This window comes from Peromyscus leucopus, unplaced genomic scaffold (assembly GCF_004664715.2).
Source record: "Peromyscus leucopus breed LL Stock unplaced genomic scaffold, UCI_PerLeu_2.1 scaffold_541, whole genome shotgun sequence".
In the NCBI taxonomy this organism is placed as follows: Eukaryota; Metazoa; Chordata; class Mammalia; order Rodentia; family Cricetidae; genus Peromyscus; species Peromyscus leucopus.
The window spans coordinates 2,948-25,135 of record NW_023505444.1 but is presented as its reverse complement, the minus strand read 5'-3'; the positions used below and the strand labels follow the sequence as shown (position 1 = coordinate 25,135).

General features: G+C 40.8%; 1 protein-coding gene across 1 annotated transcript; it reads right to left on the bottom strand.

Annotated features, from left to right (window-relative positions):
* Window positions 1-559: 559 nt before the first annotated feature.
* LOC119087250 (albumin-like) lies at window positions 560-20,533 on the bottom strand (the record flags this gene model as incomplete). The annotated part of the gene is made up of 9 exons (XM_037201964.1): window positions 560-740; window positions 3,618-3,692; window positions 7,601-7,730; window positions 9,033-9,130; window positions 14,765-14,849; window positions 16,604-16,643; window positions 17,499-17,506; window positions 17,917-18,128; window positions 20,265-20,533. Coding segments are annotated over 9 exons (1,049 nt in total), but the record flags the coding sequence as incomplete, so codon positions are not given.
* Between the last annotated feature and the right edge of the window lie 1,655 nt (window positions 20,534-22,188).

The window sequence follows — 22,188 nt, the reverse complement described above, 5'->3', positions numbered from 1 at the left end:
TAGTGGTAGTATATTTTATCAGCTAGTATCAAACATAATTTGTAAAATATAGGTGAGGTCATTTAGCATTGAGTAAAATGCAATTCTCACTGCCACACAAGTGACCCTGGAGGCATTTTAATTTCACAATGTTATTGTCATAATGTTGTATATTGAAATCACTTTGCTTTAATGCACAAATTAACACCTACTTCTGAATAGCCACCAATGATGTTAATATCCTGATTCTCTAATGCTTAAATGTTATGTGCATTTGATAGTGTGTATTAAATTAATTAGAACAGAAGTGATAGGCAGGAATACCAACTGGATCCTCTTATTTATACCCAACTCCCTCATCCCAATGTTTGTACCCTTGACTATCACTATGTTCTTTTTTAAAAGCCCTTACACTAGTCTTTATTTTTGAGAATAAAGGAACTTCTACCTTCTCTTTCATGTGTTGTTCCCAACAGCCCAAACCCACATTCCCACATGGCATCATGAATGGAGCTGACTAACTACTGATAACTTCAGACTCCAAAAGCATCTCCTCTTGGCTCTAGTGCCTGTCCTCGGCCCCATTTTCATTCAAGTTTGCAACATCTCTCAACTGAACTTATAAGCACTTAGGAAAAGCTGTAACACTCCTGGAGAAAGTTATCCTGATGGCCACTGAATTGTTGGCATGCAGACTGGTCTTCTGTCAACCCTCTGAGGGGCAGGGATGAGAGGTTGGGGTTGTCATCATTTTCCGAGTTTTAACAAAAGGGGGTGAAGGGAATGAGGAGATGGGATCTAGGATTACTAGGGATGGTGAGAAGTATAATTCACTGAAACTCATGTTCAGGGAGGACAAGAACAGATGAGGATAGCGGCTGAAGAGTGAGACCAAAGAATTTCCTGGGGGTGTTCAGAGTTCAGAATGACATCAAGCATCTATAAGGCATTTACAGGGAGATTTGCCCTGAGCAGTAGTGGGTACTAACAAAATCTAGGAAAGAATGACATGGAAATCTAAGAGTCATATAGGGTCAGTAAGAGACTGAAGGTTGTGTGTGCACTGGTGAACTAGGGAGCCAGCACGCTCTCCGTGGCTCAGCACAATCAAGTGAGAGCTCCCTCTTGTTAGGGAGGAAAGGTGAATCTTCTCCAGGCAACAGTTCCAGGAAGGAAGAGCAGCTTTGTTATCTGTGGCTTCTGGCATTGCCTTTAGTGTGGGAGCCCATGGAGGTTTCCTAGTGAGGTCTGGGCTTGCTTTACCCAGCAGGACTGTATAAGAGTGGATTATACCAGGACCTGGGTACCGGACGTTTGGAAGGTTCTACACTTGGCTGTGTCTAGCAAGTGGGAGGTCTTTTGCCTCGCCCCTTGACATTGTTATGAAAAGCCCTTTTGAATAAAGTTCTTACCATTGAGAATTGACCCAGGTCCTCCCGAAGCTATCCTGTATTTCTGTCTTTCTTTTTGCTGTCTAGGCCTATCATTCTACCTGGTATTTTCTTATCCCTTTCTCCTGAAGAGTACCCTGGGTAAAGTGGGGCAGGTCCCCCACCCTTTAGCATTAAATGCTACTGGGATGAGAGTGTGATGGGAGAGTAGGGGTTAGAGACTGAAACATCAGGAACAACATAAACAAACCCAGTGTTCAAAGAAAGACAGATGGGGAGCCCTTCTTCATCTGGACCTCATCTAATGAACAGAGCATGCTGAGAACAAGCTCATGCTATACAACTGAGGGAGAGATGGTGCACTGTAGTAATGTCCTAAAAAAGGCCATGATGCTTGAGAGTGGCAGTGGAAGACCGGGTTGGTGTGGGGAGTGGGGATGGAGGGTGCTTTCTCCCTTAGCTCGCTAGCCCACTCCTATTCTCAGGAGTTCCTTCTCGTTTGTAATAAATGTTCTCTTCCTCTTTCTACCCATGTGTCCTTGTCACAGTTCATTGTCATGGGGTACAGAAATCTAGATACTTCCGTGATATGTCTTTCTGCGTGCTGTGAATATGTGTTGCTCTGATTGGTTGATAAATAAAGCTCTGTTGGCCTATGGTAAGGCAGCTTAGAGGCAGGCAGGAAATTCAAGCCAATAGACAGGAAGAAGAAAGGAGAGTCGTAGGAGACGCCAGTCACAGCCAGGAGAAGGAAGATGTGAAAGTATCTGGTGAGCCATAGCCACTTGGCAACTTATAGACAAATAGAAATCAGTTAAGTTATAGGAGCTAACTAGGGAGAAGTGTGGTGGTAATCTAATTGTACTGAAATATTATTTTGATTGTATGTTAATAAATAAAGTTGTCTGGGGGTCAGAGCTATTAGAGCCATAGCAAGAGTGTGGCGGTGGTGGCACACGCCTTTAATCCCATAAGATCTCTGTGTGTTCAGGGATACAGTCAACATTGGAGACATATGCCTTTAAGACCTAGGGGGCTGTACATTCAGACAGTGACGAGGCAGTCATGTGTTTGGGTTTACAACCAATGAGAAGGCAGAACGACATACTATAAAAAAACGAACCGACAGGAAATAGGTCTCTTTTTCGCGAAGCTGGGACAGCAGGAGGAAGGGTGAGATTTTAGCTCTGAGCTCTGACCTCTCGGCTTTCTCTTTTACATTGTTTCTGTGTTTCTTATTTAATAAGACGGTTGGATACATCAATAGAGAAGCCTGAGCCATTAGGTCATAAAGTTTGTAAATGATATTAAGCTTTCTGAGTGATAATTTTATAAGCAGCTGTGGGACTGCGGGTGAGAGACATTTGTCCTGACTGCGGCAGGCAGGACACAGGCAAACTTCCAGCTACATACTTCAACAAGTTCCTCTGGGCCACCGTAGCCTTTGCTGATAACAGGAGGAAGTGTGTTGCAGGATGGAACACAGGAGACAGCTGTAAGCTGGACCTCAAATAGCCTGAATAACTTGTAACTAGGACTCAGGCAAGCGACCCTACCTAGTTTCCAGACAGGAAGGAAATACAATTCAGGTCCAGAAACAGCCTAGACAGGATAAGAAGAAAGAGACCTTGCTGGGTGACTCCTCAGCTCTGCCTGTGGACATGCAGTGAGAAATTGGACAGCTGAGAACAGAGTGCCCTTGAATACTGGATTTCAAAGGGTAGTATGAAAAGGAGAGGGGAAAACTGATGGAAGAACCTGTAAGGAGAGAGATATTCTAATGTGGAACTTTCTCCTACCATCTGTTGATGTGGATAAAGCTGTGGTTGACAGCTAAGTACTTAATTGCCTTGAATTGCCAATTCCTGACTGTAAATTAGAGACTCTTTCTCCCCTCCTGTACCTCAACTTCCTAGTCTGCAAAATGGGTAATAAAATAATACTTGGTAAGGCTGTGGAAAATAAATAAAATATTTGTCAGGAATAGAGTAGATGCTCTAAATGTCAGATACGATTGAAATGGCTAGACTTGGTACCAGGCACTAGCATTTAAAAAGTCAGTGCTCTAGCAATTACCACAGTCTTAGACAGTTCTTCCTGCAGGGGTGCAGAGTCTGAGAGAACCTTACTGAGTTCCAGTGATAGATGTGAGAATATTAAATTATAACAAACATATTCCTTTTGGTCAGTGTGGAGCTGTGAATCAACATGGCAAAATGTAATAAGCACTGGAAACAGTAGACAAACCTTGTAGACATGCAGCTCTACAGCTCTGCTGTGTGCAATATGAAGATCTTTCCTCAGAGCAGTAGGAGAAATGATCTAATCAAGAGAGAAATCTGTTAATACAACATGAATAGTGGGAGATGGTATGCAAATGAAATGACTGGTTTGGAACTGTAATTCAATGGTGTAGCACCAGCTTATGGGGTGCAAGCCTCTACAGTCAATCCCCAGCACCAGAAAGGAAAGAAAAGTAAATTAATGTTCAAAATAAATAGTTGTTAACATACTTGCATTTAAAAGAATGAGAATATCACCAAGCAGTCAACCAAAACATCTGTAATAGAAGCAACAGACAGAACTAAGAGGAGAATCAGTATAATTAAAAGCATAAACCCAGTGAGTGAGTCCAAGGGTTTGCTTTGGAGAAGGCCAATATATTAAACCATCTCTTTTCAGAGCCAATTTATTTAAAAGAAGACCAAATATACAAGAAAAAGGGCATACAATTACATAATTGATGGTGTTTTTATTTCAAATGATAACATCCTCTAGAGCTCTATATCCCTAAATGAGAAAAATGCTAATAAGTGAGATGTTTTGAAGAAGAATTCCATTAAATACATGGCAAAGTAAACAATTGAGTCTCAGTCTAAACACTGAATTGGTGCATACTGAATCAATGCCACTCCAGGAAAATTGCAGGACTCCCATGAGCCTCTGGCCACACCACTAACTAATCAACTAACCAATCAAGACATAGCCTTACTTAGTGCGTGTCTCTGTGCAAGATGCCTTATTTAACATAAGCTGTTGTTTCCTCAACATCAAACTCATGATGCCAACATGAGTATGAAGGAAATTCCTCTCATATGCACATTTTTTTCTATAAGATGCATCATCTTGTACTTCAGACAGCATTTCATTGCTGCATTTGGAACAACCTTGAGCATCAGAATTAGCAACAAAAATGTTGCCATTAAGTACACTGCAAAAAAAAGGAACAAATGTTTATACTATGAGAGCTGAAATAAATACAGAACAGTACCTTGTTGGGCCTCACCCATGGAAGTGCTGTGAATATTGATTTTGCATCTGGGGAAGCAGATGAGTTAAGAATTACAGAATCCACAAGGGATGAAGATTTGCAGGAAAAGCATTGAGACTGACTGACACACAGCAGATGACATGGAAAAGTGGTCTGCTATTTTCTAGCTCTACCTCAACCTCAGGTTTAATGAACAAACTCAAATCCTTCCAAAACATGTAACCTCAATCCTATCTGAAAAACGGTTAAAGGTCTAGAGAGATGGCTCAGTGGTTGACACTGGCTTCTCCAGAGGACCAGGGTTCGATTCCTAGCACCCACTTGGCAGCTCACAATCAGCTGAAATTCCAATCCCAGTAAACATGATGCTCTTCTAGCCCTCTTGGGAATTGCACATACATGGTACACAGACATATAAGAGGGAAAATACCCATATGCACATAAAATAAAAATAAAACTTTTTTAAAGGAAAAAAAATAAAATTCATTTTTAGAAATAAGCATAAATGAATACCCAAACTATATAAGGTATATAGAAATAGTAATAACTTGAATGAGAAAATTCTGATATAAACATATAAACATCACAGGTCCAAAAATACAGCAAAATGAGATTTGTCAAAGTGGTTAAAATGTAAGAAATATTTTTTCATTAGGTCTTTTTGATGGGTGTGTAGCATGTTTGTGTGTAAATATTTGAGTGGGCAAGTGTGAGCTGAGTGTGAGTGTGTGTTTCATGCAGGTACATGAGTTTCATGGTACATGTATGGAGTCAGAGGACAACCTTGAGTGTCAGCCCTAGTCTTGCATCTTATTTGAAGCAGAGTCTCATGTTAGTCACTGCTGCATTGGTGGGGCTGACAGAAGAGCTTCTGGTAATTCTTCTGCCTCCTGTAGTTGGTGTGTTTTCCTTGGGAAGGGGGTTGCTACCCAGCTCTCAAATAAGGCACCCACACAGAGGCTTATTCTTATTATAAATGTCTGGCCTTAGCTTGGCTTGTTTCTTGTCAGCTTTTCTTAACTTTAAATTATCCCATCTATCTTTTGCCTCTGGGCTTTTTCTTTCCTATTCCTATATACCTTTCTTTCTTCTTACTCCATGGCTTGCTGTGTAGCTGGGTGACTAGCCCCTGGAGTCTTCCTCCTTCTCTGGCTGCATCTTTTTTCCTTCCAGATTTCTCCTTCTATATATATATATATACTCTCTCTGCCTGCCAGCCCCACCTATCCTTTCTCCTGCCTTGCTATTGGTCATTTAGTTCTTTATTATACCATCAGTTGTTTTAGACAGGCACAGTAACACAGCTTCACAGAATTAAAGAAATGCAACATAAACAAAAGTAACACACCTTAAAATAATATTCCCCAACAGCCTCCAGCTCCCTCTCACTGTAGGTACACAAGGATTATAGATGTATACCACCACATCCAGCTTTACATGCACTCTAATCCTCACACCTGACAAGTACTTTCATTTATAAAATCTATTAGTGAATAAGTCAAAAGATAGGAAATCAAATGACTACCCACAGATAAGAAAATAGTACCTACATAATAATGTTCAGAACCCATCCAGAGTAAAAACAAAAGAACAAAACCTCCCTAAATAGTAATGAAAACTCTTTGAATACATAAACACTATCTTTGGCAAGCCAGTAAGCCTAGAGCTGTTTCCATTACATTCTGGACTGGGACAGAATTACCAGAACAATTTACAGTTACTTGAACTTGGTTGTGAATATGAGACAATAAGATTCAGTAAGTGCAGTTTGCTCTGGCTGCAGTCCATCCTGCAAGTGCAGCAGTTCTGTGGTTGTTGACTGGCTATAGGCATTGTTTATGTGTTAAGGGCCTTCTCAGATTTTGTTTTGTCTGGACTAGGTTCTATCAGAGCCATATGTCCCTTTACTTTTTGACCAAGTGTACCTACTGTTCAGTGAGAGAGGATCTATCAGTTTGCCCTAAGAGATGAAGCTCAGTAGTGGAGCACTTGCCTAGCAGACACAAGGTCCTGGGTTTGATACAAAGAGCCAGCATCCCAAAGCATGCAGAACAGCATTGGTCATGATTCTGGCCATTATCCAGCATTCTAGGAATTGGGAGTGGCAGCTGCTGCTGTCCCTGAGTGGTAGAACTGACAGTCCCAATGACTGCCAAAAGACATTGTTTGAGCCTATACTCTGTCCCAGTAGAGGTTATGTTTGAAGATTTACAATCTCAGAGATCCTCCCATTTGCCCATTGAATTGTTATTTCAGTTCGTATCTTCTAAGTTGTGTGTGATGGGAACTAAAATGGTTAGGGGTAGAGATCTTTGCCCAAAGGTTTTTGAGTTTTCCCGTGAAACAATGCTTTAGCCTGTCTCGGTCTTGGGGTTCTTTGTCTATAGTGAGAACCAGTCACCCTTCAGACTTGCAGAGTTGGTAAGAACAAGACTTGTGACATGCCAAGGCTGTAGGAGGCGTGGGCAGCCCCAGTCCATTCCTTCCTTAGAATATGGGGACTTTATATTTGGACATGCCATAAGTCTTTGTCCACATGCCCATGCCCTGTATGTCCCACACCACATTGACAGGTTTCCTCTCCCACTGGCTGACATCAGATGTAGCAAGAAGCAACAGCAAATGGAATAAATATAGCCCCAGTTTGGAGGACAGTAGTAGACTAATTCTAAAAACCTAACCATAAAGGAATGTGGGAAAGGAAAAAAGGGAAGAAGGAAAATTGCTACATGAGTTGGGGACAGAGAAGAGAGACGTAGTGTTCCACTGGTAAAAAGAAGAGACCATTGCCTTTCTAGTTTTATTATTTACCACCGTGCCACTGGCTAAGAATTTTAAACTTCTTAAGGCTAATACAGGAGAGGAGGATAGCAATCAGTAATGAATTGTGTATGTATGAAATTGTCAAAGAATAAATTCAATTAATAAAAAATATTTTAATTATATTGAAATGTCTTACCCTGCCCAGTTCACATGCCACTGTATTTCCTTCACAGCAGGTCTCATGCAGATTTTTAATACCTGTGTTCAATTTGGCAATTTCAGAAAAATTAGCTCTAGGTTGCTTTTTAGTGAGCAGAATCAATTCTCTGTAAAGAAATTAGATACATTTAAACAGCATTTTTTAGAAGGAGAATACATTTTGTTTTTAGTAATTATTCTATTTTTGAGATTAGAATATAATTATACCATTTCTTCCTTCCCTTTCCTCGGTATTTTGAATTTCTACTTTGAGTAACCCAAAGTGTCTAAACACATTACCAAGTATTAAGATGTGTTTTCTACTTCTTTGGTTGTGATGCACAGACCCACACAGAGATCAAATCTCAATAATGCCACACATGGTAATTTTCATCATTTAAGGTTCTGCTAAAGATGCTGAATTGCTGAGACATTGAGACATACAACGTGATAACCTTAGAAATCCAAGCAGCCTCTCTGTGACACTAACCTCATTACAAAGACAAATGTTTGAGGCACGGGGCTTCTTTGTGACTATTGACACGACTCTGGAGTTTCTCTGGAAATAAAACATTCCTGACCTCCAGGAAGCCCAGTGCTGTCACTCATTGAAGAAGAAGGTGATAAGAAAAAAAAAAAATACCTGGTTCCAAGCTGGAGAGGATGCACTAAAGCCTCCTCCATCCTTTGGTTCCAAGAGAAAAGAAGATATTTTTGTCTCTAGCCTTTTCAATATAGGAAGATTTAGTTAATAACTGTATCACCACCACCACCACCACCACCACCATCATCATCATCAGTATATACCCAGCTGGCTTTGTATACACAATGTATCCCAGGATGACCTTGAACTCCTTATCCTTCTGCATCTACCTCTCAAATGATGGAATTATAGGCAATATGCCACAATGCCCAGCCAAGTCCTTACATATTTTTTTAAGTTTTACTTCTATTTGTAATGATATGTACAGGTGTGTCTCTGTTTGAGAATGTGTGTATGTGAGTGCAGCTACCCAAGGAATCCAGAAGAGGGCAGAAGGTCCCCCAGAGCTGAGTTACAGGTCATTGTGAGCCATTCAATGTGACTACTGGGATCTTGAGCCCTCTGCAAGGGCAGTAAATACTTTATCTCTCCAGCCGTAAGTCCCTGCATCTTAATGACCCAAATCTATCATGCACTGAGAGTTTTGAGCAGATGAGATAAACTGATGGAGAAGATAATGGGAGCAGTTGAGGACTAAATGATTTCATACTCAGCTCCTGTGCCATTGTGCCATTTGTAAGCAGAGAAGAAGCATAGGTATAGAAAAGGATTCCGGGCTTATATGGACAAACATTGTTAAATAATGGGTAAATGACTTTTAAAATAGTTTATCCAAAACAGCTGACCTAGCAGCAACAAAGCCCACAAATCCACATAGAAAACTTACCCTGCTCTTGCTATTGTGTCATTGAATTTAATCCCGATTTCACATAAATGATGGTGTCTCGCAGATATTTCTCTAATATGTTTTCTGATGGGTTCTAGCTGCAAACAGAAAACAACTCATCAAAGAAATGTGATAGTAACAGAAAATGTTAATGACACCATTAGGAAAAGATAGAAAACTGAACTTCATCTATCACCCCAACATTAGAAAGTCTTCAGCTGACTGACTGAAGAGAAGATAAACACACACACAAAAAAATAACAGGATAGGGATTTTGCAAAAGCAGAATCTCACTTACCCAGCGATCACTTAACTCCAAACTTCATAAACAAACTGATGTCTAGAAAGCTACCAAAATAGACTCAAAAACTGCCTTCCAGATGCACTTTCTTTTATCCAACTCATTAATCACTTTATCTTGTAAGTGTCCCAAACTGCTTAGCTGAAATAGATGCTTCAAATCTGCAATACACTTTACCTCCAAATGTTTGTTTTCTGTAACCCTACATTTCCACTTTTTAAACTATCACCAACAAATTTTTCTAAATAAATAAAAGCACAATTATGGTAAAAAGAAGTGTATTCATGTTTTTTTATGATGGCAAATTTTCAAGGCAAATAAGGTGGTTCAAGAGTAGAATAATTGTTAAGTAATGATATATTGTTTTGAGAACATTTATGTTTATAATGAAAATAGATGTGTTTAAATGTCTAATCAAAACTTTCTCAGAGTGAATACAATCACATATGAAACAAAAAAATCTCAGTTGGAAAAATCAGGCGAAGGAAATACATAAAATTAACATTTTTGTCTGGTAGAAATGTAAGTAAAATCTTTAAATTTCAGGATAGCTATATATCTCCAATTAAAGTATACTGAGGGCTGAAGGCATGGCTCCGTGATTAAGAGCACTTGCTATTCTTGCTGAGGATCTGGGTTCAATTCCCAGCACCCACATGGTGCCTCACAAACATCTATTACTCCAGTCTCAGGGGACCCGAAGACTTCTTCTGGCTTCTTCAGGCACAGCATGCATGTAATACCAGGCAAACATGAGGTCAAAATATCCACATACACAAAATAAATAAATAAACAAAATTATATTAACTGTGCATTGTTTGTTTATTATAATGACATTTTCAAGAACAAATTAGAAAATGTATATAAACATGATCTTCAAACAACAAAACTGATATAATCAGAATTATTTTATTTAATAAGTGTTACTAAATAATAATAGGTTATAGTTAACTATAAATTCTTTTTATTATTATCCTTTTTGTTATATAACATTCATTCAAAATGGAATACAAATCAGTTTGCCTATTTTCATGAAGGTCTCTGAGGCTTCATCAAGCTCTGATCACAGACACAATTAATATGTATTATAATTGATTATGTAATTTTCTCCAAGGACAGAACAAGAGCCACTTAGAACACTGTGAACATCACAGTGGGAAACCGCTTAGCTAACTTACTGCATCTGCCTGTATTTAACACCATAGAGGCACATTGCACATTTAGGAAGATTTTCTAGTGAAGAAACTGACTGTGAAGAAAATGTTGTGACTGAAAAAAGGATGATATACAAGTTATTCACAACACCCACCTCGGTGGGAAATTCTGGACAGTGAGACAGGCATCAGTGCATAGCCATTGGCTTTCAGGCCTGAATTAAAATGAAACCAAGAGGAAAGAGATAACGGAGAATTAGCTTCTGAAGGAACCAGAATCCACAAGAATAACAATGGAATGTCAGAAATATAGACAAATAGTTTTAATGAAGATAGCTGCCACCATAAGTTCTTAGCCAATGGCAGAGTGTCCAGACAAGCTATTTATTTTTTAACGTACAAGGAAGAGCCAGGTAGGAGAAAGAGATGAAATTCTATGAATTTTAGAGAAAATTAGATGCTGTGGATATCACTCTATGTAAATAAAACACTGATGGCCAATGACCAGGCAGGAGGTAGGTGGGACAAGGAGAGAGGAGAATTCTGGGAAGCGGAAGGCTGGGAGAGACACTGCAGCCACCACCAGGAGAAGAGCATGTAGAGACGCCGGTAAGCCACCAGCCACGTGGCAAGCTATAGATTTATAAAAATGGGTTAATTTAAGATAAAAGAACAGTTAGCAAGAAGCCTGCCACGGCCATACAGTTTATAAGTGATATAAGCGTCTGAGTGATTATTTTATAAGTGGATTGTGGGACTGCGGGGCTTGGGGAACCTGGAGAGAAGCCCTCCAGCTACAAATGGCGCCCAACGGCTCGAGTTTCCACCTTAAACCTGAGAATATTTAGTAACCAATTCTAAACAGAGCCAAAACCAGGTTCCTGCTTCTTGTCTCATACCGGCAGCTAGACGCCGCAAAACACAGGTTTGAACACTGGCGGGTTCCTGGCGGGTGCGTTTGACCGGCAGTATGGCGGAAATGAGGCGTCTGCCAGCGGCACATTAAGCTGTGTGGTAGATTTAGTCTTTACTAGTATTTAGAAAAAAAAAAAAAAGAGGTTTCTGGGCTACACGCTGCTTTGATAAAAGCTTAGACCCACTATTTCTGAGACTTGATGACTCCCAGAGCTGGCGGAAAACGTACCACTGCCATGTTGGGAAGCTGAAGTGGGCGGAGCCAGCAGCCACAGCGCCGTTTCAGGCTTACAATGGTACAGTTTAAAGCAATAGGCTCAAGGCTCAAGGTACTATAAAACATAAGCCACATAAAGATGGCTACCACACAGAGAATCTGGATTATGTTCTCTTTGATATTCATAACTAAAGAAAAACATTTGATTACAAAAGCTGTTGAGTTATGCCAAAATGTATATTTTAAAGGTACCTTGACTTCAAAATTTGGATTTAAGGATATGTTACTTTGGAAAAGAGGTTCTGCTTTTGTTTCCACAGAAAGCCAGAGGCTGTGGACTTGTTCCAGATTAAGATACATCAGGTTTCACCAGCCAAGACCCCTGAAAGGACTCCGATGACACCATGGCCCAGATGATCCAACATCCAGATCGGTTTCAAGGCAACTGGTTCACACAATACAGCCTCACGGACTACCCCATAGGTCTAAAATTTTCTTTGCATCCCCATAAGATACAGCGCCCCCCTCCAGCAGGAAGTAGTAAGAGATGCTACGCCCAAATTCCCAAATATACTAAACTGGCTTTAGAGGAGGAATTGGCTCACTCCCCCTCTAAACCCAGACATATTGCTTTAAAAAAAAAAATGGTTAAGGGATTCTTGTGTCCCAGATCAGAAGAGCCCTCTGGTGTGGGACAGACAAAAACCAATATTTTTATTTAAAACAGGTTGATTATAAATGTGATCTCTTTCTGAAAAAGAAAAGGGGATATGATATATAGAAGGATATGGAGATGATAAGATAAAAGGGTAGATTAATGAACCTACTTTTAAAGAACAACTTGTTTAAAATGTTTTACATTGGTATAGATTTTAGTTTATGTTTAAAATGTTTTACATTGGTATAGATTTTGGTTCATTGATTTTGTTATACTGTATATATATATATATATATATATATATATATATATATATATATATGTTTCTATTCTTGTTTGAGGTATTGTGTTTATATAACTCATTTAAAATTGTAATGGATAATTAAAAAATAGATTAATAATTAGTCATCTATGATAATCATATCTGTAGCCATGTTAGTTAAGTCTTCTAGGTATACATAGATATATTTCAGATAGATAGGTAATCTTCAAACACTTCATAGACCTGGAGAATATGGCATTTAAATAACTTAGAATTCTGTTGACATGAGACACAATTGCTCCTGGCTGCACCAATTGATCCCGAGAGAATGTTGGGCTTCTAAGACATTTCCATTTGGAAGTTTGTCTTTTTGGCACAAAATGGCCTACTGGGCAAAGAACTGTCCTTGCCTTGATGGCTGACAGTACAAATGCAATGCTGTCCTTTCTGGACAAGCGGGACACAAGGAAAGCGACCACTGTACTCTGCCAAGACAGGGTAAGATGGTCTCTTAAAATTCCTGCTTCTAAAAATGGTCTGTCAGATACTCTAGGCCTGTAGCCAATTTGAATGCACCAACAATGCTGAAAAACATTAGGTGACTGTCCAGGCTGCCAGCTGTCTTGGTCTACTTTTGCAAGATTCCCGAAAGTTGCTTGCATCCATCTACCATTTCTCAGGTACCATTATGTTCCTTCTCAGGTCTTTGATGTGGTTGAAGACTAGATAGTCGTAATTTCCTCAGTTATGATAAAAGATAAGTTAGCTATAAAACCTTAAACTCACAAATATAAGATAGATAGGACATCTTTAATATTGTAACTATAATTCTTGCTCGGTAATTGTTTTGTTATATGTAATTTTACCATGTTAAAGTTAAAACCTTCCTTTTTAAAAAAAAAGAAGAAAGGGAAGTGCTGTGGATATCACTCTATGTAAATAAAACACTGATGGCCAATGACCAGGCAGGAGGTAGGTGGGACAAGGAGAGAGGAGAATTCTGGGAAGCGGAAGGCTGGAGAGACACTGCAGCCACCACCAGGAGAAGAGCATGTAGAGACGCCGGTAAGCCACCAGCCACGTGGCAAGCTATAGATTTATAAAAATGGGTTAATTTAAGATAAAAGAACAGTTAGCAAGAAGCCTGCCACAGCCATACAGTTTATAAGTGATATAAGCGTCTGAGTGATTATTTTATAAGTGGATTGTGGGACTGCGGGGCTTGGGGAACCTGGAGAGAAGCCCTCCAGCAACAATTAGATGATTTCTTACTGAGAACAATGATGGCATCAAGACAAAATAAAAGTTAGTCTCAAGTTATTCTTCATAATGATTATTAAACTACTGTTGGCTTTCAGCATATCATGTAGAAAATCTGCCTGGTGCCCTCTACAATGTGAGTCTGTTCATATTCAGAATTTTCTAATGTTTAGAACCTTTAATGAGCACACAAAACATCATTTTTATCTTAGAACTAATCACTGCTTTGCCTCTATCCAATGATGGTCAAAAGGCTAAAACATCTCCTACCCTGTGTTTTTCTGATAAGAGACTGATCATCATTAGCCCATCAAGAAGTAAAGTCTACATACAGTCCCTTTCTAACTAGTGTGGCCTCATGGTATTTCAAATGGGAAACATGGCAGAAAAGACTTCACAAATGGCTGCACAGCCTCCTCTTTGTCTACTAGAAGAATCCTTTTTGGAGTCTGCAGCTACATGTAAGCAATCCAATCGCCCTCTGGCCACCATGCTGTGAACAGCCCAAACTAGCCCAGGTAAGAACATTATATGCACACCATTGAGATTGTACATGAAGGGAAGAGATATTGCACCAATGCCCAGGAGCTCCAGCTCCTCCTGAATCCTAGATCTGGACATTATCTGACTGCAATTACATGAAAGTTCATGAGCCAGAAACCCCCAGGTGATCTATTTCCTGGATTCCTGACTTACAGACAGTAATGGTAATAAAATAATAATCATTGTTTTCCGTCTCCAAAATTTGGATTGTTCTGCTTAAATATTTATTTTCAAGTCTGTCCTGCTTCTCCTGTTTCAGGACTGCATACCTTTCTTTTTAAAATGAACTCTATTTACTAGGTCTGGAGAAGAGCTTCGGGTTCTGCATCTCTAACACACTGAGTGGATGGTATGCTGCTGGTCTACTATCCACAGTTTCCACAGCACAGCCCCAAATGACAGCTGAGCTATGTATACAATACCTTTGTCTGCAGACACTCTGTTTTACTGTCTTCTTGACAACATGATGGAACAGCTGTTTCATAGCAAGCAGACGTGGTCAAGACATGGATGCTTTCTAAAAATTTCATGTACTGAAATGTACAATTGCAAAGTTGTATGGTTTGGAGATCAGGCACATGTGCCTGTGTCATTTTTCATGAACAGTATTTATTTATTTATTTATTTATTTATTTATTTATCTATCTATCTATCTATCTGTCTGAAACTTCTGGAAATTCTGGTGATTGAGATTTGGTAGCACTTTGCATAAAAGCATCAAATGTTCGCTGTGAACAGATCAGCAGGTTCATTTCCTGGGTGCCCATGAAGTGATAGTGGCAGGTGGGTTAAACATGATCAGAAATGAAAGACCCCCCAATTTCTTCTAGAGACGGGGAGGTAGGAAGTTTATCAATCTAAGCTACACTGTATGTAATGCAGAATTGTTTATCTGGTTCAGCAGTTGACTTTACAAGTATTGATGATGGTCAGAAGCCTCTTAAGGTCAGCTGGAAGTTCTTTCTAGACTAACAAAGTCAATATCATTGTCCTCTAATAGGGTCATTTAGTATTTTTGTTACTAAACTCCCTGGAATTACGTTTCCTCACACTAGACTGTGGAACTTGTTAATGAACAGACTCATGCATACATGAATATGTGCTCAGCACAAATCAACACTATAGACCAAGCCAGTATGTCCCCGTACACCATTTCCTTTTCCTGTGTTCTTAGGAAGACTATTTTCCCAGCCTCTGTAGCTGTGTGTAGCCCCTGTTGGCAGCTATGGTCAATAAAATAGTAATGGACATGCTGCACCTCCCTTCCAGGCTTGGCCATTTATTTCTTTGTTAAACTCTGGATTCTCTTTCGTTTATAAACATATGTTCCTGATGATGTAGCCCAACGTAGAGGCATGTGAGATTCAGTTACTCATCAGACAAGGATCGTCAGGATTTGAGGTGAGCTGGGAAAAACTGAGCTGCCAGATGTCAAAGTAGCCAAGTGAGGCTGGAAGCCAAGACGTAAGTCACAGTTATGCCATAGGTAACGATTTACTAGAGTCATAAAGGTGATAGCTAAAGGAAGAATGTCAGGTCTTGTGTTCCGTTTTCTCCGCCCATTGATCAGGCCAGTTGAGGATCATAGGAATCAACCTAGGGTTCAATAAGATGACTCAGTGGGTAAACATGCTTACCATGCGACTTAGTAAGAGAGTTTGATGACTCTGGAAGACATGTGAAGGGAGGAGGAGAGAAAAGGCCCCATAAAGTTATCCTTTGACCACTCCCCCCCTACACACACATGCATATGTTTGTACACAGTAACTTTTTATTCAATAAGGAATGACCATAGATATTGAATCTGCCCATTCCTGGGGGGGGGGACTTCTGGAAAAGCTCCTAAAGTCTTGTGGACCCTGGAGCAAGGGTGAAGAAGAGCTAATGAGACTGGGCAGGAAGGGCCTCTGCTGAATATCCTGGAAACAGGTCTCCAAGAGGAGACATGTCAGCAAGGAGTACAGCTTTGTTTGGGAGCTTGGGGTCCAGATGAGCCAAGTCCCTGACAGGGTCTTCAGTATACTGGTTGTGCTCCTCATCTCTCTGGGGATGTTTTGGGGTTGCCTGAAGCTTCTAGTAAATAACAGCATGTGTAGCACCTTAATACATGAGTAGTCATATTCATATTTTACTCTTAATGCCTTGTATTTTGAAACTTGCCTGACACATGATCCCTTAGTCTTTTCTAACTAAGCGTATGAGGGCACATAAATCCTTCACACAGCTTCTGAAATCTCTGAGGGCAGTTCTGCCCCTGTAAGGTAGAATTGAAGAGGTTTGGGTGCCTCAGTTCCATGTTATCTAGTCTCTTCATTTATCTCCGGCCTAGACTAACATGAGCAAAATCTATTACCAAGTCCCCAGATCCTAGGTCCAACAGTCAGATCTCTGTCTCCTTCCTCATGTTGGTGAGGGCTTGACCTGAGTAATCTAGACACAGCCATACTTCATGAGAACCACAGTCTTTTGTTCCCCTTGTCCTTTCCTAGTCCTCACCCCTATCTACTTCTTAGCACCTGACAATCATAAGATGTAACCCCATGCTAATTAGAATTCCAGACTATGATCCTGGTAATGCTGTAGTGCTCTCACTCAGTGCAGGATTACACAGTCCATTTTTCTGCTGAAGACTCACCTCTTTTCCATCTACAATTATTGCTTGTTTCTTGGCTCAAATGACAGACCCTATCTCACACCTCTCAGATGCTCTGTCTGCTATCTAGAAGCTGAAGCTTCTCCCCAGGGCTGTGCACTGTTACTGACCTCTAACTCCAGTGCTCTCTGCTTCTTATGGCTTTCCTAGGTGAATGGCCTAGTCATCTGGATGGACCCTTTGTTGTTGTACATGGAGAGAGAGATTGATACGGCGCCTTCTGCATCCCCTCACGTCCCTAGCACTGAAGCAGTCTTGATTCTTAGGTTTCCAAAGAAAAATTCACACAGTGGCACTGGCGAGAATCCAGCAGCCAAGGTGGCATCGGTGGGTAAGGAAGAAGAAGCACAAGCCAGCCTAGAGTGGCTTTGCCGCCCTCCCAGAGCCTCGTCCTTGCTCTTATCTAGTCAGGTTGCCTGCTTGGTGTGCAGCCACATGCTCTCTTATTCCCCCTCCTCTGGTGTTACAGGCTGTTTTAGCCCCAGCTTTTGTTCAGCGCTAACAGCTGTTTCTCACCTCAACACTTTGCATACCGTTTTCTACTAGTCTTCCTAATCGTGGGGCTGAGCCCTTTGCGGGGCCCAGTCTTTTCTAATCTTCCACAGCAGACATTCCCAGGACCTGCTGATCCAATAGGATGGATGCCATTGCCATTCTCTTAAAAAAAAAAAAAAAAAAAAAAAAAAAAAAAAAAAGTATCATGGCTCATTTCCATTTTAATTCCATATAATAAAACATCATTTTCAAAGAATTTTATGTGCAAAAAGAGTCTGTCTTAAAATTTGAAAAATAGTCTTCTTTCTTTTTTTAGACACATAAATTTTTGTCAGTTTCAAATAACTCTGGATTTGGAATTATAACCTGTTTTTATGTTCAAAAAATATTCTTCTTAAAAGACCATGACAAAGAGAAGTGACTTACCTTGCCTTCAGGGACATATGATTCCCCTCATCCATCTCACAGACCAGCTCAGGCCTTGGGACCAGGGGTATATCGATGCCGTCTGCATCATCTTTCTCATAGGACAGGAAGCACTTGAGCCTTGCTGTATTTTTCGTCTTACAACAGTCAGTGAACACGTGATTGCCCACCATGCCTTGGCTGTTGCAAGTATGTGTGAGGAAGGTAGCCATCTATAGGAGGAAAGAGTGATGTATAGGGGTGTGTCGAAGACCCCCATTCCCCACCATGGGAGAGCTAACCTGGGTGCTTGATGCCGAGCTTTGAATTCAGTAATATCTGGACACAGAGATTTTAATTTTATTTGTATATTTATTCTGTCTGCACATGTGTATTCACATGCGTGTAAGTGTGTGCACATGTATAGCCACATGCATGCACATGACCCAGAGGCCAGTGCTGGGTCTTTCTCAATCATTCTCCATCTTAATTCTAAAATAAGGTCTTTCAATGAACCTACAACCATACTGACTGATGAGCAAGCTCTGGGGTTCTGCCTGTCTTGGGTCCCTACTGCCGGTACTGTGGAAAAGCATGGCTGTGGCTGGCTTGACATGACTGCTAGGATTTTCACTTGGGCCTTTACACATGTACACCAAGTATTTCACCAACTGTGCTATCATGCCAGTCCCCAGGCATACCTTTCAAGTAAAATGCTTTTAAGTATTCATTTCTTTACATTCGTTTATCTATTATGTGTGGTGAGGGGTGTGTGTTTGCCTTGGAGCAGGTGTCGAAGTCAGAGGACCATTCGAGAGGGCTGATTTTCTCCTTCCATCTTATGAGCTGCTGGTATCAAACTCAGGCTGTCTGGATTGGCAGCCAGGGCCTTGACTGTCCAGCCCCTTTTAGGTTTTTAACTCTAAATCCAAACATGCTAGTTGTGGACCACAGAGAATTTACCACTTATGCTTTCCTATGAAGTTGCTTCCTTATCAAGCAATTGACAGGCTTTTGAAAAATAATTAGATATAATTCAGAATTTCCAGGGCAGGATATTTTCAATGAGAACTCTCCACCAAAAAAAAAAAAAAAAAAAAAAAAAAAGCTACTAATTTGCTTATTTCCCACTCATTTTTAACTTTGTTTCCATGGGAACATATTTTAAGCATTGAACTTCGAGTCAGTGTGTTCGTTGTCAGCTTTCCAGCTGGAAATGTAATAATTCCAATGTTTTCAAATGTTTTTAGGTGGCAGGAAATGTGTGGAGTTTGGTAAACCTCAACTTACATGCGTGTCTCATATTTGAGGAATAAGTACAGAAAAAGTCATTTTTGAAGCAGAAATCCAAAGGGGTTGCTCTAAAACGAGTGTAACCACCAGCAGAACCTTCATTCAAAATGTGCACCGATGGCACCCTTCATGTTCAGAAGCTAAAACACTACGCACAGGCATTATCACTAAGAGATGAAGCAAGGGAGAAGAAAAGTTACTTCTCATTTATATGTTACATTGTTTAGCCTGAAAATAACTGGTCCTAAAACTCTTTACTCTAAGACAATGCTAGTGTTAATCAAGAATTTCTCAGGGAGAGAAACTGACTCAATGGCTGAAGGCATTTGCTGCCAAGTCTGACAACCTGAGTGTGATCCATGGGACCCACAAAGCCAAAGGAGAGAAAGAACTCCCACAAGTTGTCATCTGATCTCTGTCTCTGTCCTGTCTCTGGTCTCTGTCTCTCTGTCTCTCTGTCTCTCTCTCTCTGTCTCTCTCTCTCTCTCTCTCTCTCTCTCTCTCTCTCTCTCTCTCTCACACACACACACACACACACACACACACACACACACACACACACACAAGTTAAAAACTAGAAAAATTTCCCCAGGGAATCCCTATTTTATTGAAATTGCTGGTCATAAGACAAACAGAGATTTATAATGAAACAATAATAGTGTCCCTTATTTTCTACTACCTGAGAAACGGATCTGTAAAAATATTTTTTTTCATATTCTCAAAGAAATTTTTAAAATTAATTTTAATTTTAATTGTTTCCCAAAGTTCTTTATATGAAGTTGTCAGACACCAGCATTCTGGTGACTCAGGCAGAGTAGTCTACATAAGTAAGCTCACTGGTCATATGATTCTTTCTCTTGAGTGCTTGGCCCTCAGAACCTGGGGTCCCAGGGGGGGGGAAGAAAACTTGTTAAATGTAGGTTTAGAAGTCTGCAAAGATTATATCTGGCATGTGATTCACATACATTCTCTTGCTTTGCAATGTCCGGCCTAATTATTCAAGCAGTCCTGTTTCTAGCAATATCTTTTGTTTACCATCTATCTGAGACAGGAGAATAAAGCAACATGTGATCCACCAAATGGCTGGTGAACTCTGGAGGTGACTCCTGGGGTTTGAGACTCTCACACTTCTCAGCAAGATCCAGCAACTCTGCAGCTGTGCTTTGGACTTCTTCATAAGCTGCATCCTGAAGAACCTGAGCGACCGTAATGCTAGCCCTACAACAATGTAAGATCTGTATGTTGAGTGTGTAATGACTTTGCGTCTTCTTCCTTTGTTGAATCACCCTATTCTCCCCAAAATGATTTCTACTTGAATTCAAACAAAAGGATATTGATATCCAAACTCACATGTCTTTTAGGTTCTCCTCCAGGTGATCCTGGCGGTTAGTATGCTGCCTGGCTGGGGAAAAAGGTCTTGTTTGCTGCTGTGATTTGCATGCATTTATGGCCCCGACTTTCATGTGTTGAAATCCTAACCCAAGGTGAGAACTTGTAATAGACATAAGGGTGGAGCCCTCATCCACGGAATTAGTGTCCTTAAAAAAGAGACCCATGGGAGCTCATTCATCCTTCCTCCCATATGCAAGCATAGCAAGAAGATATCCCTTATGGGCTAGAAAGCAGGTATGTATAAGGCACCAAATAAAAGAACCCACACCAGACACTGAATCTGCTAGCATTTGGTGTAGTAGCACTTTTCAGCCAGCAGGTGGTGTTGGTACAGCTCCAAAACAGGGCCTGCTGGCGATCTTGGCTGGAGTCGGAGATGGCGGAAATCGGAGCCAGGACTCCCCTGCCTGTTTCGGTGGTCTCGGGGCTAAGCTAGCGAATTGAGATTGGACTAGCTGCTCCCTTTTTCAGGAGTGGAACCGTGTAGGTGTTCCCTGGTTATATGGAACTTTGCAGGTAGGTTTAGGTGCCCACCAGCTGGGGAGGAGAGGGTGGGAGCCGCCCAGACCTTTGGAATTTGCCCCACATTGGGCGCCAGATATTGGTGAAATTATTTTGGCCACTCCATGTAGTTAAAAGGATATTTATTTAATTGCGTAACTCACAAATTAAGTGATAGGTAGGTCGCAGGGTCTGGGAAAGGTGTATCGCAGTCCAGCGGTGTTCTCTGGAGCTCTGCTCGGTCCACCTCCAAGGTTCAGGGTCCCGGAACAGAGAGAACGCGCAGAGAGAGCACTGGCCCATCCAGCTCTCCAGTCTCCAGGTGCCTCCCCTCGCCCCGCCTTGTAGGCATGACAGTTGCCAGAGTCTCAATGGGGGTTGGAACTTCCAGATCCAAGCTGGAATGGCTACCCACTACAATTTGGTCTTGGACTTTCCAGCCTCACAGGTACTGTGTGAACCAAACTTCTGATGTTTATAATCCTCCCACCTTGTGGTATTTTGTTACAGTGGCTCAAATGGACTAAGACATTAGGGTGACAAGCACTTCCGCAGACTGACAACCCCCTTTAAATTCCACACTCTATATTGTTCACTCACAAATTTCTAGATTTATTTTCATTAGCTGTAATGATAAGAGCAATTTAACAGTATATATCTTCTTTTGAATTTAAACTGTTTCCTGTGAATGATCTTAATATTCAAACATAGCTGAACTCTATCATTGGTTACAAGTAAATTGCATGTAGTTCTGAATTAGGGCCTGGGGAAAGGGCTCAGTTGGTAAAGTTCTTGCCTTTTAAGCACAAAAACCTGAGTTTAATCCCCAACACCCACTTTTAAAAAAGAGCTGGGCATGGTGGAGAAAGCTGGTAATCCCAGGGCTGATAAGGCAAAGACACATGGATCCCTGAGGCTCACAAACTAGCTGACCTACCCTACTTGACAAGCTCCAAGCCAATCAAAAATCAAATGCAACAAAATGACACCAATAGACATGAGATGGGGGAAGCTTGTGAGGTCAGAACCCTAGATAAAGGAGTCCTGGGAGCAGGAGAAATAGTCTTTCCCAGGAAGAGCATGCTAATTAGTTATCCAATACTATAT